The sequence below is a fragment of the Carlito syrichta genome, unplaced genomic scaffold, assembly GCF_000164805.1.
Source record: "Carlito syrichta isolate Samal-C Ts95f unplaced genomic scaffold, Tarsius_syrichta-2.0.1 Scaffold76471, whole genome shotgun sequence".
Lineage (NCBI taxonomy): Eukaryota > Metazoa > Chordata > Mammalia > Primates > Tarsiidae > Carlito > Carlito syrichta.
Window position 1 is genome coordinate 317,884 of NW_007020567.1, and position 14,880 is coordinate 332,763.

Genomic DNA, 14,880 nt, shown 5'->3' on the forward strand with positions numbered 1-14,880 from the left:
ACTTAACTTTTTTTCAGATGGGGGCAGCAGAGTATAGTGGATGGAGCATAGTATAACATGAAGCCATTTTGAGTTTTGGTTTCACCTTTTAGAAACTGGTGACCTCTTGCCATCAGTGACTTCTGTGATCTGTTTTTCTCCTCTCTATGATGTAGTTAATACTCATCAATCTCAAAAAGTTATTGCGAGGGTTAAATAAAATAACCTTTAAATCACTCATCACTCTGCCGGGTACACACCTGGTTTTTAATAAATGGCTGCTATTGTTATTTCTACTAGTATTGAACTACTAGAAAGCAGACATCCTCTTCTTTTGATAGATCTGTGGGCTATGCAGGTTTTGTTTTATCTTGCTGATTTTACAAAATTTGTTTACAGACTTGCAAACTAATTATCAAAGTTATGTAGAAAGTTGGAAGCATTTTGATTGACTTTCCTCTAACTAAAGAGCTGTCTCTCCTTTTGAGTTCTTGGAGTTTCTGTGCACCAGAATTCCGTGGTTACTCCTGGATTTGGGTCTACATAGGTGCAGCCAGTTATTACTGCCTCTCTTCCAAATGAGGGTGATAGTACTGAGAAGAGAACCATAGGGATTGGAGCAGTCAGGTGAGATTTTGAGGTGAGAGTTGAGAGGGGGAAGGTAATACAATGGCACAGCCAGCCAGGATAGCCTGCCTTGAACTGAGGATTCCTGGCATGCCCCCAAGTCCTAGTGGACTGCCACCCCGTGTCTTGGATGTACTTTCTGTTGCCTTGGCAACATGTCCAGCGTTGGAGGGAGCAGCAGCCTTTAACCTTTCAGCATCATGTTGCTAGGACAACAGGTTTCCTGGGAAGCCAGGCTGCACTGTAGTTTCTGCATGCTGCTGCCACCCACCCAGCCCTCCTCCTCCTCTGCCTACTCTTGTTTCTGCTGCCTGCCATCTGCATCATTTCACTTCTTTTGCCTTCTGAGATCTACAGTCTGCATACTCTTCCCAGTTCCCTCCAACCCCTTTGCCTTTTATTCTCTTATCATTCCTATGTTCTCATTGCTTGTAAAAAGCCAATACTGTAAATTCTCAAAAACTAAAACAGCATGACAATTGAGAGTATGGTGGAAATGAAGGAGTTAAACAAAACCGCAAGAAAGAGGGAAAGGAGCTTGGTAGAACTGATGGTTTATTTTAGTGTGTGGTCATGGTTATTGAACTAACTGGACTTTAGAATCAACAGAGAGGTTTTAAATTTTATCATCATTATTATTATTTTAATGCAGATTCTCTGGCCCCATACCCAAAGATTCTGATCTAATAGGTCTGGGGCCAAGCCTCTCTAATTACTGTTTTTCTTTATAAACATCTCCCAAGGAATCCTGGGATGCAGCCAAGTTTGGGAAACACTGGTGAGTAGAAAATGTCTTGTTGTTTAGGTTATAAAGTTTTTGATGGGTCAGGCTCCATTTGTTGTGCTTTCTTTTCTGTTTCCAGTGTAATGTATTTGTGTGACTTCTTAATAAAGATAAAGGAGGAAGAAAAGTTGGAGAAAAGTGGAAAGAAAATTAAGAAGGTGAAGAAAAGAGAAAAGGAAAACAGGAGGGAGCACTGCACTATGAAATAAATGACAAGGAGAGGCAGTGAAACTGGAGATGATGAAGTTTAGCCTTCAGACATGAGTTCAACAACTCTCTAAGTCTCTGATTTTCAGTTGGAGTGCAGGCTGTTAAGAGGCTTGATCTAGAATTGATTAATCTGCTTTTTTTGGATGTGTTTTGAATCCTGGATTCGCCTCTGGTTTGTAGGAGACTGGGATGAGCCAGATCTGGAGTTTCAGAAGAGATCAGTTTCATTCTCCCCTTTAAAAAAGCAAAGTGCCCACTACATGTCAGATGCTGCTCTTTATATGAGAAGGCACTTTGCCTGCATTGAGGCAATGTAACCCTCAAAGGAGACCTAGGATTAGGCAGTAGTTTTATTTTCCTTCTTTTACAGATAAGAAACAGATTCGGAAAGGAAAGTAACTGGACCACACTAGTAGTGGCAGTGTAGAAACTGGATGCTTATCTGAATGACAATGAAGGCCATGAATTTCACGTGTGCTGCACTTTCTCTTGAATGCTTTTATTTATTCAGTCTTCTTGGGACATCCAGAATATAGCCCTAGAGTAGGATATCCCCAGTTGCCCAAATGGGAGCCAATGGGGGGAGTCTGGCAATGTTGATGCCTCCCTTTCCCAGTCAATCTTGATTAAGACCTAAACATTCAGAACAAGAGAAAAGAGAGTGGGCTGAGAGGCAAGAAGTAGAAAGGGAAAGAGAATTAGAGGAGGATGGATGTTGGAGTGGGCAAAACTGTTGCATCTACCTCCAGTCTGACGGACCTGGATGCAGCTGCACGGGCGCTCCAATTCCCTCCAAACTCTGGATTCCTGTCAAGAATGGACAGGCCCAGAACTCTTTCAAGAAGATGCCCCAGGATTTGACTCCTGGATCAGAGCAAATTCTTCACTGACCCTTCTGGAATTGGGGGATTGTGTCAGGAGAAAATGACATCAGATGAACCTCAGTCTAAGGTCTAGCAGTTCATCTTAGTGGATGAGAAACTGACAGAAAAAGAATAGTGTCTTAGCCTCACTGTCCTGGGTAGCCATAGGTCTTGGAGCATCCTTTTTCTTCCTACTGTTTGAATAATCTTACAGAATCATCAGCTGCAACTGCTGTTACCTTGGACCAAGATTCTTACCAGTCACTAGAGGTGGTACCCAAAGGCTACCTCCACTGGTCCCTCCTGAGTACCCCCCACTGTGCCTCTCTCATTGCTGGGCCCTCAGTACCTACTCTCCCTGTCACTTTCCCATGATGATCAAAGTACTGTTTATGAGCAAGAGTAGTATTCAGGTGTGTGAAAGATATCTGTCACAGGGTAGTGGGACAGATATCAAGATGGGCTCAGGCAGTGCCCATGAGAGGTGAATTTATCACACAGCGTGCAAGCCCTTCCCAGAGGAAGAGAGCCCCTTCCTTTCCTCCCCTCGTGATCAGGACAACACAGAGTGCACGAGATGCACTCAGTGCGTATTTGCCGGTAATGATAGATCATTTGAAATCAGATGGGAACAGACCATATGCTCTTGGAAAAGGGCCTACATTACAAGGTGGGATGGATGAGTGAGATGTGTTTTTGCAAGTTCTTTTTATCTCTAACATCTGCGATCCTGTGAATAATACTCTTCCCCTTGGCCCCTGCTGGCCACTTGTCTGGAGTCTCTGCCAGAGCTTTCCCCCACTACCCCTCAGAATGGAGACCACAAAGGGTCTCCTACTCTGGATGGATGGCTCTGGAAGCCAGAGTTGATACTGAAAGCAGAAATGAAGTTCTGAATCCCGAAGCCAGAGCCCAGGGATAGAAGAATTTGGGCAGGAATTGCGAGTACAATAATTCCCAGAACCAGGTGAAAGGGGACTGTGGGGACCTGACGGCTCAGACCAATGTCATCTGAACTTGTCCAGCAACAGCGACAGCAGTACATCCAGTTGCACTCATGCAGGCCACAGAAGCTTTTCTCAGGCTAAATGGGGGCACTGACTGAGCAGCGGGACCCAAGACAGGGCTAGAGAGGAGGCTGGGGTAGAGAGAGGAGGCTGCAGCCAGAATCCTGGTTCTTGTCCCGCTTCCCTGCCTGCCTGCCATGTCATTTTCCCAGACATCTAGCCTATCTGTATCAGAAGAAGTTAAGAGACTGGAATACTTGTCTGGTGAACGTCCTGTTCTCTGATCACAGTTGCTCTCTGAGACTAAATTAGTGGCTAATTTTACTGAAGAAAGTAATATGGCCGCCGGGATCCTCAAAGCTCTCTTGTTTGGCCCTGCAGTTTCTGTGCCCAAGGGGAGGTCTCATTGGTCAATGAAACAGAGGACTTGATAACTCTGTGAGTAGCTACTGGTGTGGTTTCAGTTCTTCCTGAAGGGAGACTGGTTTGGTGATTGTTAAGAAGACTAATCATAAAGCAGAGAGAGCGTAAGCACACAGTTTAGCACCCTAAATGCTCTGTCAGAAGGGTGCTTTCTCTCTCTTTGGTGTATTCTACTCCTGTGTTCTCTTTGATTCAAGAGAGAGGCTACCTAGTCATGATGGTGGCATCTTCTGATGCTGCTAAGAGTTACAAGTGTCTGAAGCTGGAGCTGGTTTTTTTGTCTGTGGGAGGTAGAATTAGGGCTTGAACAGTAATCTTTTTTTGTGTTTCTGAAATTTTCAAGTAGCAACCATGGCCATCTCTTTCATCCTGTTTCTGATGATCAGCCCTGGGAAAAGTTATGCAACTGGAAAATAATATACTCTTAATTTTTTTACTCCCTTTTCCCATGATCCTCTTTCCCCGTTGACAACTTCTACCTTGTTTAATCGTCCAGGACCCCTTTTCTGTCTGGAGGACTCCCTCCCCCATACCCCTCTCCCTGCATTACCCACTACTGAGACTTCTCCAAGAAATGCTGTTCGACTTAGTCCTGGGTCTGTCCTCCAGTACTTCCTCCTTACAGTCTATAAAGTAAAATCCCTGCCAGGGATTGCCAAATTGACAGGAGCAACTAATGTGTTTTCCTTTCGATGGGCATTTATATTTTAACTTGGTGGAAGAAACTTGTAAGAGTTGGACTTCAGATTCCATGTTAGGCCATGAGGGAAATATGTTTTTCCAACAGAAGGCACCTTCCTGACTACCACAAATCACACCTCTCATGGGGAGCCTCGCCAGTCCTAGCACAAGGCTCCACTGGGAACTTTGCTGCAAACAGAAATCCTGAAGGGTAGCTTCTTGAGAAGGGTGTCACTTGTCCTTGGCTGAGCAGTGGACAACCTAGAACCTGCTCTGGAGCCTTGAAGAGCATCTCATCTATTAGCAGAAGGACTTCAGGGCCTCCTTCTGGGAAGTAGAAGAGAATCAGGTAGAAGATGGAAGCTCACCTGAACCGGTGAACTCTGAAGATTGCTAGACTGCTTTAATTGTCTACTCCATAGGGGAGCTTAAACCCTGCACTAAGAACCCATACCTGCCTTTTCCTGCCCCCATAGACTAAACTCTTAGCCTGTCTATGCTTGGCTCTGTCTTTGTTTCTTCCTCCCACTCTTGGCTTCTCTGTTTTCTGCTTCTCTCTGTCTTCTCCTTCCTTGCTCTGCTCCCGGCTCCCTGTCATCTCGTTTTTCTGCCCTTCTCCCACCTGTCCTCTCCCCTGACTCCCGTGACCCACTCTTCCCCATGACCTACACTTTATGTGGAGCGCCAGTCATCATCATGCTTCATCCTGTCAGTGCTGAGTCCCCTCCATGGCCTCCCTTTGGACCTGGCACAGTTAAAAGTTCCCAGGTGGTCCGCTCTTGACTTTGGGAGCTGTCATACATTAGCTTTATCGTCTGTGGCCAGTTGGTTCAGTTGGGTACAACTAGCATTTAATAAGGCCACCCAAGGACATGTGCCTTGTCTCTGTAGGATCCTGTTAGTGCTCTTGCACCCCATGGCAGAGATACCTTCAAGTGGCCACTTCCCCATTCAAACCCATGGTCACAGTGGAGTCTGGGTGAGGAGCTGGGGCTGGATCAATGCTACTTTATGAATAAGGGATACCAGGAATAATAGTATAACATTTTAAAATTAAATTTTTAATTTTGAGATCATTGGAGATTTGCATTTTGTAATTTTACAGGTCTAAAAAGAGTTTTAGCTTAATATAATAGCTAGAATTCAGGCCCAGGCAGACCTAGACTCAGATTCTGGCTTTCTTTTTTATTAGTTTTGTGACCTTAGCCTACTTTACTCTTCTGTGCCTCAGTTTCCTTAGATGTACTCTACAGAAAGTAATAGCAAGTGCTTGGCCTCTTTCCACCTCCATCTGCCTGCCTGCCTTTCTCTTCCTCTCTTGATCCTGAATCTCTTTTGTTACACTGTTTTACATCTTCATTGTCCTTTTATTTTTTACCAGTGTTTCTTGGAATTCCCCCACCTTTTCTCTTCTCCCAGTTTTGTGCTTCTCTTCCCATTTTCCTGACTCTTAGCTGGTTCTCCATTTTCAGTTTCTTGCTTTCTCCTGCATCACCCCCCAAATGAATTTTCACTGTCTTTACAAAAATGTTTCCTGATCCATTTCTCTCTGTCATTCACTGTTTAGGGGTCCTTCGTGGCTTCCAGGAGAATGTGCAACTCTTAATTATTTATAAGCACAAGAGAATAATTACAGAAATGATTTAATTGCTTTTTTTTTTTTAACATAGATCCTAACAGTATCTGCTGAACTAGAGGATGGTGGAGTGAGAGCATTATCAGCAGGCACATTCGATATGAGAAAAAGATTGGTTTGGGTGAGCTTGAGGTGAGAATGCAGCTATACAGAGTACATAGAAGTTTCAATCTCATTTGTCAAAGCATCTGAAAAAAAAAAAAGATAGGCAATTATTCACAGCTAGGAATACATAGAATGGAAAGTAAATGTCACCAATATTTGAATTGGAGGGAAAGAGAGTAGAGCTAATTATTACTTTTTAGAAATAATTTGGGTGCTCTGAGCAATGTAGCAGATGAAATGCTGCACTCACTTTTATGGACTTTATTCTCCTTTGGGCTACTCCATAGGGTTGAATGGAAATATTCACTTAATGAAGTAGGTGTTAGAATGGGAAGAGCCTAAATTGAACAGCCAAGTCAGGAGGCCTGGTTCTATCTTTGCTTTACAATCAGTATAGCTATTTGACTCTGGTAAGTCCTTTAATCTCTCTTGACCGCCTTTTCTTCATCTGAAAAGGACGGGGTTGGGGTTTGTAATCCACTTGAGAAGTTTCAGATATGATGTCTTTGAGAAGAGGGTGCTGATTAAAGGAAAGGTGACCAACTAAATAGGATGGAAGCCACCAAAAATGTACAGGGGTCAGGGTGAGTAGATTAAAAGTGAACAAAGGAAATGAGGAATGGTGGCAAAATATGAAGATGTGTGGTCAAATATGACCTTTCAACCTCATCCTTGCGGATACATTTTAAGATTTGTTATGTAGAGGGTGGCAAAGAGAAGGTGGAGCTCTTCACATGGAGTGGGTAAGAAAAGGGAACATCCTGAGGACGCATGCCCTATTTTTATCCCCGCTCCATTCTAGTCCTCACCCCTCCACAGAAATCCAGATGAACGTGTTATCTTGCTGTGATGTGCCAAAGACTGTTCAGTCTGGAAGGACTCTCAGATACTATTCCAATGCCCTTATTTTCAGTAGAGGACACTGAAGCCAAAAAAGATGAAGTGGCTTGCCTGAGGCCATACCTCAGTTCTCTCCTGGAGATGGCCTACTTTTTTCAGATTATCAGGTCAGCCTCTAGTAGGTCTTTAACCTCAACAAAATACCAATCACAGTAGTTCACAGTCTACAGATAATGTGATATAATGCATTGCTGTCTCTCCTTTCCCCTGATTAGAGGTGAGGGCGAGGGCAAATTGAAATTGAACTGGGGTTTGGGGTTAATATGATTTGAGATAATTGATAAAAAGTATATTAATAAATGTGTCAAATATTGATAAAAGAATATAATTTAATAAGTTTTGACTATATGTGGTAGAAAACCTATGTATCAGGAGTTGTATGCACTTATGATAATCATAGACAGACAGACGGAAAGCAAATTTGGATAAAGTAAATTCTGTCTAGGTTAGACTCCTCAATAATCAAAGAAAATTTCATTAACTGGTGTGTCCCAACCACTTACAAGCTAGATAACTCTTGCCTGTTCTCCAAAAATGGTACCCCGAGGTTACCCCTTTTACTTCTCTGCTTGAAGCATTCTCCTAACTGAGATACTTAGTAAAGAAGGATTCAGGTATGCAGGAAAATTTGTGTGCAGCAGAGTATTTTATCCCGGAAGAACATGGAGGCTTACAGAAAGAAAGGAGAGGGAAATCAGAGATATCAGGAAAAATCTCCACAGTATATGGCTGAAGGTGGGAGATACAAATAACCAAATCTTACATTTCATAATGATTTACAGTTTTCAAAGTAAATTTATATACTTTGTCTTAATTGGATACTTATAGCAAGTGTGCCAGATGGGAAACTTAGTCTCCTATTGTCTCGCTGAAAAGGGAAGATAACTATTATCACTAACTCCATTATCCCCACAAGTCTCTGAGAAGTTATATATCAAAGTTGGAGAAATTATAAGTGTCAGAGCTAGGGCTGGAATGCAGGTCTTCTGGCTCCTGATTTAGTGCCCACAAGAGAAGAGAACCATGTAAGTCACACTGAGGTGTGTTAAAAAGGCCATGAGTGATGGGTGGTGTCAAGTCAGCACAGAGAAGTCAAACTTTATTTAGAGGGTTTGGCCCCAGAATTATTTGTAGACCTTGACTGATGACCTTTACATTAAATGAAGAGCTTAGCTGAGACTGGAGATGATTGAGAAGCTACTTATAGGAAAGAAAAAGAGGCTATGGGTATCTTAAGTATGCAAGCTAGGTTGGGGAATTCATGGGCAAAGGCCTATTCATGGAATTTTAAAATTAGGACAATGAGGATCAAACCTCAGTTAGTGAACAAAAAGCAAAACCATTCAAGCAAAAGATGACAAACTCAGTTCTACAACCTCTCACCTTATCTGTGTAGGAAAAAAGGAGCCACTATTAAAGCTTTTTTACCAGGGCACACTTAGCCTGTTCTGAACAAAGCCCAAAATGGGCTGGGGCATTTTCCCTTCATTAACACTTCATTAAGCATTGTCAGATATGAGCCTTCTAGCCAGATCCTGGCAAGGGACTCTTACTGAGGTGATAATGAGGAGAAAATGTACTAGGTTTTTGGCCTACTCCAGAGTTGTTGAATGTAGGCTAAAATATATTTTGATAACATTGGCTTTAAAATGGGTATCAAATATTACTTTATACTGTGCAGAGTAAATAGAATACATAGGCCCAAACAGAAAGAGACATGCACGCCAGGATAACATGACACATTTTGGAGAGATGTGGTGATTCGTTGTAAACAAATTGTAAAAATCTGAGTTGTGTTAGACTTCACAGATGATGGATCTTGATAGATTTGCAACTTGTACCTCTTATTTAAAAAAATACCTCTTTCAAAAACAGACATACCAATCTTGTATGACTGTTAGGATGTTAGTGCTTCTAGCCCTAATCAATGTCTTCAGGATGTTTAATATTTATCAGCAACCAAGTGTTTTTAGAATTAAATAGTGCTCACTTTCTAGTGTTTACTAGCTTGCCTAGTTTTCTTAAGAGTGCTTGTCACCCTGATTTAATATCCTGTGAAAGCCTGAAGGTACAACATTTTAAGAAAAAAAATGATATTTAATCTTTACTTTGAATAAGCTTTTGATTTGATCATCCACAACAATTGCAAAAATATTAAAATATGAATCAAACGTGGATGCCCCCTAGGATCATTTGATGTGGACACAGTTGTCTGGAAGATCTTACTCATAGGAATCAGCAATCTGATGTCAACCAAAATTTTGGAAGTATGTGTGAATGTGTGTGTGTCTGTATGGGGATTCTGGAGGACACAACAAATGATAGAACGGTGTTTTCTTTTTTTTTGAGTTGGAGTCTCACTCTGTCGTCCAGACTGGAGTGCAGTGGCCGCTCCCGGCCACCGCAGCCTCGACCTGCTGGGCTCCAGCGATCCTTGCGCCTCAGCCTTCCGAGTAACCGGAATTACAGGCATGCACCACCACGGCCAGCTGATTTTTTGATTTATTGTAGAGATGAGGTCTCGCTGCCCAGGCGGGTCTCGAACCCGCAGGCTCAGGCAATTCACTCACCTCAGCCTCCCAAAGGCGCGGGATTACAGGCTGAGCCACCGAGCCTGGCAAAACAGTGTTTTCAGGGGTATTTTCCTGGGCCTTGTTTTGATATCATAGTTTTTTTAAAAGCAGTATTTTGACAACAGTCAAGAAGATTTAAAAAGAAAGAGAAACGAATAACTCCAACATTCTAATAAGCAACTTGTCAAAAGTGGAGTTGGAAGGGGATTATCATATATGAATCCCTGCTATGTGTAAGAGCTTCATATGAGCCATCTTATTATAATTCTCTTAATTAATTTTGCTGGTGAAAACCCATCACTTCCCTAGACCTCACTTTCACCTTATTCTCATAGTGAATTGGTATTGTAGAATTTAGTCTTCTTTTCATGTTCATCTTCGCAAAAAAGTCAACATTTTGATAATTTCATCAATATATCCTGGGATTAGCTCCTTGGAAAGTGGTATAGGGTTGATTTTCTCTTTCATAACATCTATCATGTATTGGACTTGGTGCAGATCATTGAGGTGCAGTGGTGAAGTTGGAGAAATAGAGAGACATGCATAGGTTTTAATCAGTAGTAACTTGCAGAATGCTTCACTAAAGGAGAAAATGGCACAGAATTGATAAAGTAGATTGAACTGGAGCAACCAAGATCTGGGAAGCCATTGTGAAAAGTCTGCAACAGTGAGCTACAAAAGCCAGGCATGGTAACCCTTGGACATTTCAAAGGCTTATCTCACAGGGCTAGGAAAAATAATGCATGTTAAAACTGCTGGTGATGTTGATACTTAGTAGGTGGTTACTCACCAATGTTAATTTGATGTAAAAAATGGAAGCAAAGAAATTAAAACAAAAATCTCAACATAACATCATGAAAACCCCATGTGGCAATTCAGAAGTTCCCTGAGTGGGAAGTGTCATGCTGGAGTATGGTTTTATGAAGCTCCCTGAAGTCCCTTGACCACTGGTAGTGACAATCCCATCCCTGAGTCTCCTCTTCTGCTGGGTGGGCTCCAGTCTCAGTGGGGACTTTGGTGCTTCCAGGCACAAGACCTCTGTTGCCAATTGCTTAGAGGAGAGGTTTCCTAATTATTCTATAACGATGGTGGCATGATATCACATAGTGAATCTTTATTTTCCCAATTAGAGCTTTTTAAAATAACCCTATACCATATATTTTTTTGGAAACTACAAACAATAAAACCAAGAAATACATGATCTCTGAAGAAAGGACAGTCCTTTAAATTGAATACATTTAGCTGTACCAACAACTCACTACATTGTTCTTATTTTTCTCATTTCTCTGTGGGCCAGTGATAACTTTATCATGGGTTGTCATTGATCCATGGACCAGTGTTTGGGAAGCACTGGTGTAGATATTATTGCCAGAGGCAGCGTTTCCAAGGAAATTACTTCTAAGAGCCATAGGTCCAGATGCATTCCTTGAACTGTTAGGCTGAATCCTGATAGGTGGCAGGGTTGGGGGAAGAGGGGTTGGCTCTACCCTGTTTCTCTTACAAAAATTATGGCACAAGGAAGAGTGTGGCACTGAGGTTCTATGGGATATCATAATCTCCATCAGTGACAGATTGATGAGGCTCGTCGGGATTGAGGGGGAAGTGATCGATGTACTCTGTCTTGACTTTAGCAAGCCTTTTATTTCTGTCTTGTGTGACATATTCATCAATAATCTGAGAAAAAAGAATCTAGACACAACTTTCTGGTTGGAAGGTTATTTCAAATCTGCTGTACAGAGGAGAGAGGACTCTTATGAGAGTTAGAAATGCAGGGTGTGAGTTTGGACTTTGGCCTGACTTTCTGTGTGATCTTGAACAAATTCACTGAATTCATTGGGTCTCAGTTTCCCCATCCATGAGATGAGAATTTCATCCCCTGGGGCTCATCAAGTTATCTTCAGCATTAAAACAATAAAAAATAAGAAATAGTAACTACTTAGGCTCAAAAAGAGATCTGATTCTTTGTTTTGAGTTTCTATTATATCAGCTCATTGATGTACAGTAATCGCATGCTGCTCCAGTATCTATGTGTAAAGAGAAAAACTAGGATTACTTAGTAAACTCATGGACACAGGCATTATTCATACCTGTGGGAATAATTTTTCTTGTTTCTGGTTCCTGGAGACTCAAGCTGATGGAGTTCTTCATATTTTTACTTTTTGGAAATGTATAAAAAATGATAGTACAAACAATTCAAGGCTCAGAGAAGGAAACCCCCCCCGAAAATATAGCATGTCAAAAATAAAAATCAGCTATGTAGTATTATTTTTTAAATAAATCAATAAAGGAACATCCAGTGATTTTTAGACATATAAAAGATAGAAAGTAATCTAACTTGAACTAAGTGTGGTGACTCACACCTGTAATCTCAGCACTTTGGAGGACTGAGGCAGGAGGATTGCCTGAGCCCAGGAGTTTGAGGCCTGCCTAAGCAACATAGTGAGACCTCATCTCTAACAAACAGAAAGAAAGAAAAGAAAAGAAAAGAAAAGAAAGAAAAAGTAATGTAACTTGAATTGAACAGGTACTTTGCTGTATGCTTTGTATTTTATTTTATTCCACTGATTATGTTATTTAATTGCATTATATTAACATATTACATTAATGGTATTGTTTTGATTTTCCTTTTACCCTGTGTGGTAAAAATTATGACTCCCACTTTATATAGGAGGAAATTGGGGCCCAGAGATTTTGAGTGGGTGTCAAGATTGCCTATCAGGTAAGGGGTGCAGCCAGGATCGGCTCTAACCCAGGTATCTACAAATCACAAGATTTCCCTTGCACGCTACATTCTTCCACTACCACCTGGCCGTGCAGAGTAAACATCCAAGGTGCTTGGATGCAGCCTGGATTTTTTACCTATCTTATTCTGCTATTTTTCCTTTCCAACAAGATGACCTTGAATTCCTTTCCAGCTGTATGTTTCTAGAGTGCTTGAATGAATAGATTCCAAGGAGAGTGAAGCTGACCCTAGTGATACGGAGGGATGGTAGGCCAGAATAGAGACGCATAGGATGAAATGGAGCAGCGCGTCATGCACTATAGTAGCAAGCATAAATATCCTCTTAGAAATGGAGTGAATCACACCTCGCCCTTTGAGCTACAAGTAGTTTGGTCCTTCATTTGAGGATAAACTCACTTATTCTTCCTCTAGCTGGGTGGAAAGAAACATTTTATTCTGAAAGATTCAAGTATAAAAATATCACATGGTTTCTCTCTATAATATAGATACATACACATATGCAGATTTTCTATTGTGGAGATTTTTTTTTAATGGTCATTGAATGGACTCTATGGTTCCATTCAATAAAGTCAAAGCTTTGAGCTGGCTATGACTCACTAAAGAAGGTAAATTTTTAATAGCCAGTTGATACTGTCGGATGACTTTTAATATGCACATTTTTCTTAGTTCTTTGGGCTTTTCTTGTGCCTGTCTTTGTTTCTCTGAGTACAGTGGACCACAGTGGCGTAAATCTGAGGCATGTAGTCACAAGACCTTTGTGTGACATCCAGATCTTCCATTTGGCTCTGCCTCTTTGCCAGCTGCATGACCTTGGGCAGATCACTGAACCTCTCTGAGCCAAAGCTTATTTGCCCATAAAATGGTAACAGATGATGTAATGATTGAAATGAGATACATGAGAGTACTTGTTAAGCTATAAGCACCGTACAAGCATTAAAAGTTATTCATATTCTGGTCAGAAGGAATTTTAAAAAAACTCAGATTTTCACCAGGATGATTGTATGTATGGTTAATATTTCACTGATTGAACCACTTTCAAATTTGCTTCATCGGAAAAACATTCTAGTCCAAACACCTCCTCTGTGTAAGCGAAACATGACAAAGCTGCGTCTCGGTCCCATTGCCCTCATTCAGTGACTTCTTAGCTCTTATCTAACCTGTCTCTCTTGTTCTGTGGATGTCTGTACACATTATGCCATATAATTAATTTTAGTTGATAGGCAATCAGCCTGCCAGGCTGCTATAGTGACTGTGATACTTTGCTGTTTCTCTTATAGTATTGCTCACCTTTCTGCACAGGCTTGCTTCATAGTACCAGGGTTGACTTTACCCTAGAGTGTGACCAGTAGGTGTTATAAACCGAAGGGTCTACACTGGCATCTCCTTTGCCATGTGGTGGCAGAGCGAATGGGTGAAAGGGCTGGTAAAAAGTGGCTCAGGCATTGGGGTACTTGTTGAATGGCTGCTGATTTGACGAGTCCCTCAGTGGAGTGCTTCCATGAGGGGCAGGTTGTCAGTGAAGGTGAGTATGTGAATGCCCTGGAATAACATTGAAGAGGGAAAGAGGCAAGTGTATGCCACCTTGCATCAGCAGGGCATCAGGAGCAAGCTGGCAGCTTTCTGTGCACAACCGCCCCGACATGCACTCATCTCTTGAGCAAGACATCTGGCTCCTCCACCCACTCCCCCTCCTTTCTCCTTCCTATATGATTGCATCCAGGCCATGGTAGACATTCTCCTGGGCCACACCTGGGCATCAGTCACTACTGGCAGAATGAGTGTTTTGACCCTGTTAACCCCTGTTGAGGTGACAGGAGAGAGAATAGACATGATCAGGGACAGAAGAGACAGACAGGAAGAGACAGGCATTACAGGAGGTGGAGGCTAGGAGGTTGGAACTGTAATCGGAAGAGGCTATTGAAGTAATGTGATGAAACAATGCGTGGATAATTCAATTATTTTTAAAATGCAGGTTATTCAACTGAGGAATGGAGAGAGAACTAGGAAGCTTAGAAAGACTGTACTGAGAGACTGGGGCGCTCCACCTATGGATGTTTGTTTTTTCATGATCAGATGGACTTAGACTAGGAGTTTTTCCTCAGAGAACGAACATTCAAGGGACTCACAGAGGCTTGAAGGGTGGAAAATGGACCACACAGGTGCTCTGGACCACGTCTGACTATGCTCCAGGCTTTGTCTTGAGGAGAATTTTAAGCAGTGAGTCTGTTAAACATTTCTTGTTTTCCTCACTCCTTTTTCCCATTTGCCATTTACCTCTTATTCTTTCCTATTCTCACCCCTCTTAAATGTAGGCTTTTGCTCATTTAATTGTGGTAAAAATGAATGGTT

At 41.8% G+C, this 14,880-nt stretch overlaps 1 protein-coding gene across 1 annotated transcript in view; it reads left to right on the top strand.

The window, feature by feature from the left end:
- LOC103256020 (glutamate receptor ionotropic, NMDA 2B-like) overlaps positions 1 to 14,880 on the top strand; it is a 169,006-nt gene that overhangs the window by 136,446 nt on the left and 17,680 nt on the right. The window contains exon 4 of the mRNA XM_021710264.1: positions 527 to 606. Within this exon, the coding sequence (XP_021565939.1) occupies positions 527 to 606 (80 nt within the window). The remainder of the gene's footprint in view (positions 1 to 526; positions 607 to 14,880) is intronic.